This window comes from Habropoda laboriosa, unplaced genomic scaffold, assembly GCF_001263275.1.
Source record: "Habropoda laboriosa isolate 0110345459 unplaced genomic scaffold, ASM126327v1 scaffold5, whole genome shotgun sequence".
Taxonomy (NCBI): domain Eukaryota; kingdom Metazoa; phylum Arthropoda; class Insecta; order Hymenoptera; family Apidae; genus Habropoda; species Habropoda laboriosa.
In genome coordinates, this window is record NW_017100161.1 from 4,155,343 (window position 1) to 4,169,143 (window position 13,801).

Here is a 13,801-nt window from a genome sequence, read left to right on the forward strand (position 1 = left end):
AAGATTCACACTCTCAAAGATTCACACTCATCTCAAGCTCACACTCACTAAGACTCACTCTCTCTCAATAAAACTGCATTTTTCAATCGATGATCGATTTTCGAAAATAGAATTACAATCGGAAATACACTGGGTTCACCGATCCAAGAAGTTATTAAGAGCGGTAAAACGCGGGGTAAAACGTCTAGAGTGTCGTCGGTTGTTTAGTTTATTAGCGATTCGCTAGCGCGATGTTCAACAAGGCTCAGGCACAAAGGAACAAAGGGGCCATTAGCTCGGGCACACGTCGTTTTGTACGCGAGCACCGAGCTTTGTACGCCCGGTAATTGATGCCGTTCCGAATACTGCCGCGATTCCGTTATAGGAAATACCGCCAGAGCCCGGGAATAGATATTGTTCCGTGGTTGCATTATTCATCCCTCTCTCGTTTCCACAGCCAACGAACGACATTGCGTCCTCGAGACAGGAGACACTGTGTGTCCGCTGATGGAAAAGCAGGCGAAATCTTTCTTCCATCCTTTCCAAGCAAAGTACAGACCGAGAATACTACCGATGACTATGCTCGGTTATTTATACTTCAACCTGGATATATTTCAGATTTTTCTAAACTCTCAATTTCCATCACCGTTTCTCACGCAAAGTTTATTACTCGAACATAATTATTGAAAATTTTATAAATAAATAAAGTTTTTCATTTTTCATCCAATTATTTTTCTGATTTTTAATATTCACAACTATCAAGAAACTAATCAGTTTTCAATCGATTATATCATATCAAAAGAGAGAGTACGATAATGTTCCTCTATTCTCGAGTAGTAGGTATACTAATCTCGAAGGCTAGAAGTACTGAAAAATATATCACAGCCCTATTATCCGACCGATAAAAGATAAAGACCCACATCTGTACTGCATAATCGTCGCTAGTCGGAACACTGTCACGGTAAAGGGGTTAAAAACCGTGTGAAAAGCGTTCGAAACAGTAGTGACAATTCCGAAGGAAGGATGGAAAACGACCGTTTCCGGGATGGTTGGTTCAAAGGCGCGAACGATCGAAGAGAATTGCGTCATTAGAAGCAGATGTTGAACGGAGAGTCGAAGGGGACCTCGAAGAAGCTCGTAAAGTTGTTCCAGCGTGGACAGGAATGGAATTCAAGCCGTCTTCGAGCCACAAGAGAGAGAAGAAAGAGAGTGTGCGTGCAAGAGATGAAAAAACTCGACCCAGTTCGAACTGGGGACAGAAGTGAGAAAAGCTTCTTCGAAACTGTTCGCTTTGCCGGATAAATCAGTCTAGATATTCTTGGGCAAATATTGGCGAACATTTGGATTTCTCTTTTTAAGAGAGAAGGTAGAGAGAGAGAGCTTGTCGAAAAGTTACGATGATTCCGAAGGCGAAGAATGCGTAAACACGATGTTCGACCATTAATCTCGCGGATGTGTCAGATTGGAAGTAGGAGTGGATGTTTCTCCTTGCGAACAGTCACGCCTTTCGCGTATTGTTCCAAAGCTCAAACCGTCTTTAACGTGACTTCCAAGTTATGTACCTTTGTCTTGCTTGTTTAATGCACTGTCGACTCGAGGAATTACACTTTAATAGTGTGTAAAGGATTACCGGGAAGATTTATGCAAAAATTGATAAAGAATCTAGCTTTGGGAAAATTAATTCCCCTTAGGCAAACATAGTTTTGTACACTTCGCGAGTAAACTAGGTTGTCTATGTTCGAGATTAATTTTTTTACTGTTCTAGGCTTTAGAAAAATGTGAAAAAATTCTGGGATACTTGCTCAAGTCTCTACTACATTGTACAATTGTTCGTTAAGTGAAGTGACTAAAAGTTTTCTCAATAATCGAAGATATACAAGAGTGAAATATCGATGGGGATCACTAATGACCCGGTAAAGATTTCTTTACACTCCGATCTAATTTTTTTACCGTTCTAGGCTTTAGAAAAATGTGAAAAAATTCTGGGATACTTGTTCAAGTCTCTACTGTATTATACAATTGTCCGTTAAGTGAAATGTTTGAAACTTTTCTCAATAATCCAAGAAATACGAAAGTGAAATTTCACTTGGGTCACAAATGACCCAGACTGCATACATAGTGTTACTAACGGAGAATTAGTCCACTGTATTCGACAATATCATAAAACAAAATGTCCGAGAATGATAAAGAACTATTTATTGTGAATGGTGCAATGGAAACTGGTAGATCCACTATGTGCTAAGATTCTATCACAATATTCCAACAGTGTTGTGTACCACTTCACTGGCATCGAGCAATCAATTTATTACAGTCATTAATTCCTACTTCACTCATAAACAACCACGACTTCTTTTCTCGGCAGGCAAATAAAAATCCCGTTTATATAGACCTACAAATCTTGCTGAAAGTGAACTTCAAAGCGGAGTGAAATTTTTATAAAAACAACCAAAGAATGTAATATGTAGTTGCTGTGGAAAATAACAGGAGAGTGTTTCAATTCGCCAAGCAGCCGAAACGATTAAAGTGGCAATGCCGTTCGGCGAGTAAACTCGATCAACTCGCTGAAAGGAATTCAAAACACGAGGGTCACGATAGAATAATCGCAAAAATGAAGCGTCAAGGCGACTACACGGCCGTCGCCGCGATTATATATACGTTTCTCTCTCTCTCTGTCCGCGTGGCCGGATATAGAAACGAAGCGAACGTCGTTGAAGGAATAAAGAAAGAAAGCTGATCGGAGCGACAAACAACGCTCGAGAGCCAGGGTAATACACCCAAGAAGTTGATTATAAGGAACCTTGTACCATATTATTCCGTGTATATCACTCCCACGCGTGTTCGTGCACGCGCGTGAGCCTCACCGTCGCAAACGCGACACGTTTGTTACTCGGTGCTTGAATCTTAATAGCGGCCATGCCGTTCTTTAAAGAAGGTCCAATAAAACCGGTGTCTTCTGTCAATAAACGAGCGAAGATACAACTCTCTCTCTGTCTCTCGTGGGTGGCTCGAGATAAATCGCGAGGAAACAACGGGAAGGAAAAGAAATGAAAATGAAGCGGAGAGGTTGGAAGTCTGTGTACAGGTTTAAGTGTTGAGATTAATTTGGGAAATTTGAAAGTTTGGGGAGGTTGGAAATTTGGGGAATACAGAAATTTGGGAGCTTAGATTTTTGGGGAACTCTGAAATTTGGAAGCTCAGAAATTCGGGAAATTCTGAAATTTGGAAGCTCAGAAATTCGGGAAATTCTGAAATTTGGAAGCTTAGGAATATGGAAGCTTAGAAATTTGGAAGCTTAGAAATTGGGAAGCTTAGAAATTGGGAAGCTTAGAAATTGGGAAGCTTAGAAATTGGGAAGCTTAGAAATTGGGAAGCTTAGAAATTGGGAAGCTTAGAAATTGGGAAGCTTAGAAATTGGGAAGCTTAGAAATTGGGAAGCTTAGAAATTGGGAAGCTTAGAAATTGGGAAGCTTAGAAATTGGGAAGCTTAGAAATTGGGAAGCTTAGAAATTGGGAAGCTTAGAAATTTGGAAGCCTGGAAATTCAGAAAACTCTGAAATTAAAAGCTCCGAAATTTGGGGAACTCTGAAATTAAAAGCTGCGAAATTCGGGAAGCTCAGAATTGAAAAGTTCAGGAACTCAGGAGCTCGGAATTGAAAAGTTCAGGAACTCAGGAGCTCGGAATTGAAAAGTTCAGGAACTGAGGAGCTCAGAATTCCAGTAAAGTCACAGAAAACTTCCTGAAATTATCAACCATCCTCTAACCCACACTTGAAAGGCTTACCTTTAAAACACTCCTCCTACAAATGTCATTAAACCAGCCACATTCTCCTTCCGGCGGGTAAAAGAGATTGAAAGGATCGTTGACCCGCGAAAACAAGCTAGAAGACGAGAAAATAGCTTTATCGCGGGCAACGGGAGGTAATACGTCAATTATCAGGGCGGCGCATAAACGGGGAATTAGGGTAGCGTTAAAAGAGCCTGTGCGTTTTACGGCCTGTACGTGACTGAATAAACGAGAAACGAGAACCGGGACGGGAGGAGTTGAAGGAGCGGAAGGGGACGATAGAATAATATCGCGACGCGCCACCCACGACCGGCGTTAATCGCAATCGTTTACGGAGATACGGCTTAATTAACATTGACAATTAACCGGCTGCACCATGGCCGTTCCGTATGCCACAACAAACTGGACACAATGCTCTTGTTTTTCCATGTTTCTCACGATTCTCTTTGACTGCATCTTCTCGTTCTCTGTTATTCCTATTCACCGTGTAGTACAACCGGATGTCGGAATGTGGCGCGAATCAAATGGAGCAATTAAATTCTGCACCTCCATTATCAAGCCAAGTCACTTCGATTCAAATCTATTCAGAAAATATTTGCAATTTATTCTTTAGAAATCTGCATATTCCACACGGTCTACGGACATTCGAGAAGGAAAGTTATTATTAAACTCTCGATATTTATGCAATTTCGAGGTATTCAAATATGTAAAATATACGAGAGTAACGTTGGACTCTTTTGAAATGCGTAAACAACCATAATTCATAAATAAATGTACCATAGAACAGTTGAAAAGATTGTTCTGTCACTCTCCTGTAATTTGCATATTTTTATACGCTATAATTGGGTAAATATCTTTGGTGTAATTATTAATTAGCTAAAGTTGCTCTGGATCGAGATGAAACAGAATTACACGTGTCTTTTCGGCAAGAAAGCTCGCAAGAGGGCGAATAAAAGGAGAAATTCGGGTTCGATAGTGGTGGAAGTGGGACCAGGAGGAGCGTTAGAATTCGCATCCTTTTAAACCGCTTATCTTTATTCCAACGGAGTATAAGGCGTGCTCTGTCAGGCGGAGGCACTTGTTTGCCTGGCCTAAAACAACATCTCCCAACGTGCGGCTCGAGTGTCACTGGCCTTATCGCGCGTGTGAGGCGCCGCGAATTCGCAAACACATAAAACGAGGAACCGGCTGGGATGGACCTCGAAAAAATCTCGGAACAGCCCGTCGTTTCTCTTTCAAAATCGTGAAAACGGGTTCCTCCTTGATGACACTCGGTGACGTAACCTCTTAACGATAACTCCGCGGATCTTCGGAAATGGGAATTTAAATGGGCGCCTTTTATTCGTGTTTTCCTTCGGCTGTTTTTCTTTTCTTTCCTTCTTTTTTTTTATCTCTTGCTCGCTTCGGAGGATGTGGTCGATGAATGAAATATTCGCCACGGGACGAGAAGCAGAGTTTTGTATACGTAGTAGAGGCACAAGGCCGGGAACAAAAAATTGAGTATGGCGTTTATCTTGTTTTCGATAGGACTCCAAGGACGCACTGCGTGCTCCCCTTTGCGATGGTCTTTCGAGATCATACTCGACCGACGGAGTTTCTTGGAGGAGAAATATGGAGGAGACTGTTTGCTCCTCGATGAAGTTTGAAAGAATACAATTGTATTGCAACTTACCATTTCGAATATTTAAATTTTCAAAGCTTCGAACTCTCAAGCTTCCAACTCTCAGAGCTTCGAACTCTCAGAGCTTCGAACTCTCAGAGCTTCGAAATCTCAAAGCTTCGAACTTTCAGAGCTTCGAAATCTCAAAGCTTCGAACTTTCAGAGCTTCGAAATCTCAGAGCTTCGAACTCTCAGAGCTTCGAAATCTCAGAGCATCGAACTCTCAGAGCTTCGAACTCTCAGAGCTTCGAACTCTCAGAGCATCGAACTCTCAGAGCTTCGAAATCTCAGAGCATCGAACTCTCAGAGCTTCGAAATCTCAGAGCATCGAACTCTCAGAGCATCGAACTCTTAGAGCATCGAACTCTCAGAGCTTCGAACTCTCAAGCTTCGACCTCTCAAATCTTCCAACTCTCAAATATTCAAATATCGATGCAAAAATGGAAAATGAGAGAGACCGGTCACCGCTGATTCTGCTCGCGCTGCAAAAGCACGTCCACGCGAAACCAAGAGGAAACCGAAGAAAAGCAAACGGAAGCTTCATTATTTCCGCCGTTAAAAAGGCAACGAAAAATTCACCGGGAAGCGAAAGAATCGAATTTGACGCTTGTAGAAACGAGAGTCACGCGAGCTTGTGGTCTTGCTCGGCCAACGCGTATCGGTACGGTATCAGGGCGAAACGACTAGCCAAGGTCGGGTCGTATAAAATTCGATAATACCGTTTCAGGCGACGAGAGTGAACCGTTTCTCGTCGACTATTGCCAGACGCCTCTCGTCGACGGAACGAATAAAGAGCACAAAAAAGAAGCAGAAAGAAAGAGAACGAGAGGGAGAAGAGAGAAGGAACGTGTCGAATGAGGGGACGACGTGGTGAATGAGAAAAAAACAAACTCGCCTGGAAAATATGAGAAAAAACAGGGGAAACGCGGCATGAAGAACAAAGGAAGTTTTGCGAGTTCGATGCTCCTTTCTTATCAGCGAACGAGACTGTTGCAGCTAAGCTAGACACGAAAGGCCTGATTGGTCTGCCTGGCCTCAACGTCATCGTATCGATTGTCGGCTACGCCACATGATACCGAACGTGTGTCTCCATCACATCGTGTCTCTTTCTACATCGAACATTATCCTATGTATGTTTCTCTCTCTCTCTCTCTCTCTCTCTCTCTCTCTGTCTATGGTCGTTTCTGTCCCAGTGGCCGATTCGAGAAACGCCTGGGACAAAGACCGAGGGAAACATTGAGGGGAGAATCGATGGCGGGAAACTTTGGTTTTATAGAATGGGAGTGTGGAGAGTGTTCAATGGTTGATAATGGAAAAATGGAACTGTAAACGGAGTTACGCGAATGTGGAACGTGAGATTCAGCAAAGTTCAAAGAGTGCTCTTCTCATATTTTCATTCGTTCGAAAGTAATTGATGCTTCTAATGATGCTGGAGAAAATTTCACTTGGAGATTTGAGAGTTCGAAGATTTGAGAGTTCCAAGATTTGAGAGTTCGAAGCTTTGAAAGTTCGAAGCTTTGAGAGTTCGAAGCTTTGAGAGTTCGAAGCTTTGAGAGTTCGAAGCTTTGAGAGTTCGGAGATTTGAGAATTCGAAACTTTGAGAGTTCGGAGATTTGAGATTTCGAAACTTTGAGAGTCCAAAGATTTGAGAACCCAAAGCATTGAAAATTCGAAGATTTGAGAATTCAAAGATTTCAGAATCTCAAAATTTGAGAATCCAAAGATTTGAAAATCCGAAGATTTGAGAATCCAAAGATTCGAGAATCCTAAGATCCAAAAATAACATTCCAGAAGATTACAAAATCACCTGAGAACATCTCAAGAGCACCTCTACAAATTTCGAGATCCTAACCAGACCACTCTCCACCTAAAGAAGAGATCGAGAATACCAGGATGATCCAAGAGGGTCACCAACCGTAGAAAAATCTTCATCGGTAAGTGGCTCCATAAACAATGACTTTCTAACCAAGGATAGTCAGAAGGGAGAGCACAACTCGCGAGAATTATATATCTCGACGAGAGTTGATAGATTCCAGACGCCATTGAAAGCGAGCTATAACCGGCCTGATGTAGTATGGTCCAGGCTCGAGAGTATAAAGACGTCGAAAAAGCCAATAGTAAAACTTCACGTCGTGAAATCATCGACGACCTAACCTTTTACCATCTTCGTATTTGTTTTGCCACGAAATTCAACCGACGACGCTACCAACCAACGACCGATAACAATGTTCTCTTCGTTTGCTTTCTCTCGGAGTTGTGTTGGTTAGGTTACGAAACCATCGCGAAACGGAACGACAAATATTTTTCAACGAATTTATTCGACAGAAGCCTGTTATTCAATACAAGACTCCCACACGTCAAGTGATAATCTCTAGTCGAAACGAAGAAAAACACATTCTGACGTGTGTCTCTCAAAACGTGCAAGCTAAATCTGAGAATAAAAACCGTACGGGAAAGAGAAGAATCGACGGCGTGTTGTACGCGAATGTTAGCCAATAATCGGAGCGTGATATCGTTACTTGAGGACAGTTGGAAAACGTCCACGAAGAAAGGAAGATAAACTTTCGCGTTCACGGACTTTTAAGAGTGTTTACCCGCAAACGTGATCAAGCAAACATGTTTACCGGGGTGGTGAATTACGTTCAAATTTGAACATTTGCGCAAGACGATAGAGATTGAACGTTTCTTCCGTTGAAACGAAATTTCGGTTAAACGCTCTGCGCTTCGGTAAACAGCCACGGTTCGAATAAAAGGGGACCTTTGAATCGAATATTTTTCAAGGGACCCGTCAGCGATTGCCGCTTTATATGTAAATACAGAAGATATCTCTCTGTCGGTAAGATTCACTTCGAATCACAATATCCATCTACACGTCGAATAGATTCGCTAAGAAAACCTGTCTAAACTGTCCACTACCTTTTAAACCCGAAATTAAACCTTCCCTTTGCGTAATCAGTATTCCCATTTATCAGTGGATAATAATCCAGCGAAACTAAGAGAACAAGGAGAGAGAGAGAAGAAGAGAGACACGTAGCACGCAGCCAATAGACGATCAATCATTCCGTAGACGTGTTACACGGTGCGGTTTCCGGTACAAATAGGGTTGGAAAACGTCGTCGATTGCAAGGATCCGAAAAATCGCGGAGATTCGCGGGATGAAGAAGAAGAGGGGGGAAAAAAGAAGCCAGAATGCTGGTTCATTGAGGTGGCTTCTCGTGCGGTTGCCGATGACACGTTGGAAGAGAAAAAACAGGAAGAAAACCTGTTGCCCCGTACGGGCCTGGAGAGACCCGCTCCCGAGGTCTTCGCGGAGGCGAAGGCGGCCTATGACCGCGTGGAACAACATTGAAAACCAGAACCCAGATCTCCAGGACCGGTTTTGCGCTTGGAAAACAATTTTACGATCTCGAGGGAGCTGGAACTTCGAGGAGGAGAAAATAGTGTGTGTGTGTGTGTGTTGTAGAGAAGGGGAACGAAGGGAGAGATTGGACGAGAGTGTGTCTCAACGGGGCACGCCGTGCCCAGATGGACGTGTATACTCGTCGCAAAGCGAGAAAAACGACAAAGAGGGGGGAAATAAAAGGGGGGGAGGAGAAAAGAAACGTTCGGAGTCGTTGAATAAAAATAATCGTTCGAAGCAACGAGCTCCGTTCAAAGCGATCCTTCACCACCCCTCTTTCTCTCTCTCTCTCTCTATGTTAATTCCACGTTCAATTTGCGCTGAAAACACTTCAAAGAAACACGGACCAGACGAATTTCCACCGGAGATTCGTACGGAAAAATCGTGGAACGCAAAGCTACCGTTTCACCATGTTCACGCGGCATTGCGTAACGCGACAGCGGCACACGGAGAAAAAACATTAGAAATGCAAAACTGCGCAGCGGCGGCAACGACGACGGCCACGATACACGCCCCGGCGAAACCTGCCCCTCGTAAAAGGAGACGCGGAACGAATGATTTAACGTTCTGTTATTCACGTGCCAATTTTCTGCGTAGCGCGGCGATTCTGGTCTCTCGCAAAGCGTCTTAGACGAGCCCCGCTCGTACGCCGCGATTTTTCGAGGATCGACGATAGATCGGCAAAGAGGGAGAGATAAGAGAGGCCTTCATTCGACGACCGGCCGGCTCTTCGAGGTTTATGAATGAAACCGGGGAACTTTGCATGCAAATCGCGAGGCGCACGAGGTGGGCAACGTGACCGGCTAAATCCTTTTATCCGGCCACGATTCGGCCAACCTGGGCTACACTTTGCTCTCGGTATCGAAAATTTCTCCGTTTGGAAATTAGGGGAACGTGACCTGGATGCAATTGCTGGATGCAAAGTGCCTTTATCATCGAAACTTAATTGCACGCTGTGTAGACCTTCGATTAAACGTTACACGAAGGAATCTACCGTTTGGAGAAGGCAACGAAAAATATTCCCAGAGGAGGAAGCTGAACACGGCTATTACCGTCCGAAAAGAAACTCCTTTGGAGAGACGGCCTATTGTACGGCCCCTCTCTGACGTTCGTAGATTACTCAAAATGATTGGACCAGTTTTATTTCGATTACTCGAGCTGATTAAAGAAAGGACTCCCCCAGTCGAACGAGATCATTTCTGAAAGCCACTCGTGTTACACAGCCCCTCTCTGAACACCGTTCGAAAACATCGAGACGGATTTTTTCTTCCTCTCGTCGTTCACGCTAATCTAATCGCTCGAAACGGTTGAACGTCGCGCGTTTTTTGGGCCGCTCGACGCGAAACAAAGCAACACACACCCGTTCAATTATCGTCCGCTGAGAAATTCCACGGACAAACGCTGGATAACACGCGTCAATTCACGGCGAAACACGCACCCGAGCGCCTACCTCAACCGGTGAACTTTGATATTCAACGCGGCGCGCATTGATAAGCACCGCGGACAATATGAACGATGAAAATTAACAAGGGAACAGAGAAAAATTTGTGTGTAAATTTTCGCCGAACAATCCGCATTTTGTGTAGATTTCTTTTCGTTCGTATTGGCGGCGATAAGACTTTACGTTAAAAAGTAAATACAGGAGCTTCTACGACGAGGATCGAGAATTGCGTCAACGAAATGATCAACACGAGAAACAGGAATTAGCAACGGAGTGCTGGATCGCGTGTAAAGATATAAATTAGCGTTAAACATGTTGGAAAAACTTGTACCGCCGCGGTAATTTGTGGACACCATGAAACAATGTTAAACTAATCGGCGAATGTGTTAAACGAGTGCGCATTACGTACGGCAGAAAAACAGTTGCTCGTTTATGCAGGTAACCGTGATAAGAAGGCTGCAGAGAATGACGAAACGCGGCTAATAAAAAGCTAAGATTATTACAAAGTTAAGGTTGTCCTCCGGATATCTTAAAAATATCGCCTCTCGTGTAAAGTGCTGCACACGGATCGAACGTACTTATAAAACACTGTTACGCACTTACTTAATAATAGGTTCAATCTTCTCCATTAGCGATCGTACCTTGGCAACGTCTTGGCACGCTTTCGATCAATTTTTTGATGCGCGAGATTGGTAGCGATATTCGTATTTCTCGAATACGAGTTAACGAGTTAAATACGGTATTTTTTTTTTTCGAAACTTTTGCTTTACGATGGACCGTACATTTTCGAGAATATTTAGTTGGGTGAATGCCTAACATCCTAGTTTCCAAATTTTTTCAGAAAAGAATTTTCGAAAAATCGGAAGAATCACTTGATTCCGTTTTTTCCAAAATTCATTTCTGGTCGTTTCGAACGACTCTTCAAATCTCCCAAACTGCACTCTAATTCTCTACGGGAAAAACAGCGGTGAAAGAAAAACATCCTATACATTCAGATTATCACGGTCTCCTTCGCTCTAGCTATCGCATTTCGTAAATATCGTGGATATACGTTCCTCGTGAGACTAACTGTAACATAATGCTTCTGAACGAACAGGCAAGGTTAAGAGACACGTATATACAGTGTTTGTCTATGTATGGAAATTATTCGTCGTGTTCACCTCGTAAATTTAACAACGTTATACATAGTGGGTACAAAATTAAGTCTGCGCAGGTAGCTGCTGTGAAATCAACAAGGTGGCATCCACACGCACACACACGCTAACGCGTGCACACACAGACAGACACCAGGTGGTCTGCGCGTCGATTTTGGGTGAACGCTCAGGATGACGAAACGCGTCAATAAAATTGGCAAAGTGACACAGGGCCGTGGCGGTAGGTTAGGGAGGGGTGAACCTGACGCAATAATGGCTACTCCTGCGAGTCATCCCTGACCGGGCTTTACCTGCTATGTATTACTAAACTCCTAAGGAAATGGTCTAAAATACGGTTACGCGGCTTATGAAATCCTCTGTCGAAAGGGGATCTCCGATGCGGAAATAGAACGAGAGATTTGCCAGAAACGGTGTACAACACACTTCCGTAGACGAGCGATTAAATTTAAGGCGGAATTTTCGATCGTTTTAAATATCGGAATTTTTCGAAAAGTTAGGTTAGGTGTTGCGAATATCGTTCGAGACGGTTCGACGTTTTTTTTTTTTTCCCGATTGAAAAGGTACAAACAACGGAGATAACATTTCCGTAAGGTTTCTCTCTTTTCATGGAAGCGCGCTTTTCGAACAGAGTCAGCCTTTCATTCGTTATCGAGCGAGCGTAACGCGTGCGCGCGCTGGCCCGCGTGAAAAACCGACACACGATCCTCTCGCGCACGCGAGACAAAACGACCGGCGGCAGCTTCGTGCCGAACGAGCTACACACAATTCAACGAGCATGCACGCGGATCGTGAATCGAATCATTACGCTTCTCTCCCCCTAAACAGAATCAATTACCTAGTCGTTGTTCTATTATTCCAACGAATCTATCGAAACAAGTGTATATAGATGTACCTTCGGGAGAGAATATTTCGTTTCGTTTTTTCTTTTCTTTACTGGTTAATTGACAAGCGTGTGTGTGTGTGTGTGTGTACGATTAGAGTTTTATCGGTCGTACACAAGAGATAAAAGAAACAAACATGCATGCACACAATGATATCGGTAGCGGTACAAGCGAGACACGTTAAACTGAATAGTAAAGAAACGTGTGCGTGTGACGAATCACAGAGACACGTTGAAAACGTCGGAATTAATTCAAGATACGTGTGCGGAGTATTAGATTCGGTGGCTCCGAGAGAGCGAGGTCGCGATGTTCACGCGACTCTTTCCGACTCTTTCTACCAGGCCTATTTACTCTCACCGTCTCGCTCTAACATTCGTATTGTACTCTATTTCTGCCCCGGTGAGTCGTAAACTCTCGGTGACTTTCCGAATGCACCGGTCACATGCGTGCGCGAACCAGCAGATACGTATACACATGTACACACAGACGCGAGCGAGCGACAGAGCAACGGGGTGGTGTGCCTGTGTGCACGCTATACGTGTGCATAGAACGGCTGTAATTACGAAAAACGTGGCGGAGACGGCCGAAAAGCCGGTCGATCCTCCCCCTCTCGCTGTTACCAAGCGAAAAAAAACAAAAAAAATATAGGCGAGTAGCGACGGCGCATTCGTGTCGAAAGCGACAGCCGGCTGTTCCGGGCCGGGAGTGACGGAAAAGTACGACAGAGAGATAGAGAAATGAGAAAAATAGAATAGTATATTAAAAAAAAAAACTCACTTCATTTCCAATCTGACCCATGCTGGCGGCACCACCACAATTCGCGATCGTATCCGCCTTCGGGTAAGACTCGGTCACGTTAGCCACAGGAATTTTGGACGATTTTAATAAATACACGTATGTGTAATAGAGATTTTACACGAAAGACTTCGGTAGTATTATATATGTATATATATATATGTACGTAATAATAATAAAAAAAAGCTCTGTTCTTGGTTTCTTAACGACGATCTAAGCTCTCGGTAGAAAAAGACGGGGATATATATATATATATATATATACGTGTAACGACGAGGATTATATATATATGTATACGTTTCCTCGCGACGATGTTTTTTAAAAAAGATCGTTCACCGGCGAGTTTTAACGGTGGGTCTTCCTTTGGGATAGGACGTCCGTGAGTTGTCACACACGAGGAACACCGGCGTGAAATTACCAGTCATAATAAATATCACAGAAGTATTGCTGGTACCCTTTTTCGCGTTCGGGTATTGATGCAACAGGCTCGATCGAATCTTTTCGTACGCTCGTTATCTATCGTGAGAGAACCGGTCGTACGGTAGAAAAGAGAATTGTCGATATACGGAAAGTAGTAAAAAGGCAGAAAAAGAGACTACTATGATTCGTTCACAACACCGACACACAATTTTCAAGTAAGAGCACAAGAATCAGGTTACACTGAACATTACGTGCTGAAGGGAGTTTCTACGGTGAACGATGTGTAC

General features: G+C 43.5%; 1 protein-coding gene across 4 annotated transcripts in view; it reads right to left on the bottom strand.

Annotated features, from left to right (window-relative positions):
* LOC108578097 (sestrin homolog) overlaps positions 1-13,801 on the bottom strand; it is a 28,403-nt gene extending 14,602 nt beyond the window's left edge. The window contains exon 1 of one of the 4 annotated variants that reach the window (XM_017941360.1): positions 13,431-13,801. Coding sequence is in view for 1 of the 4 variants with exons in the window: in XM_017941354.1 (XP_017796843.1) it covers positions 13,077-13,097 (21 nt within the window). In the remaining 3 variants the exon portion in view is untranslated. Of the gene's footprint in view, positions 1-13,076; positions 13,203-13,430 lie in introns of those variants that run through there. The other 3 variants (XM_017941367.1, XM_017941374.1, XM_017941354.1) reach the window with 3 other exon arrangements.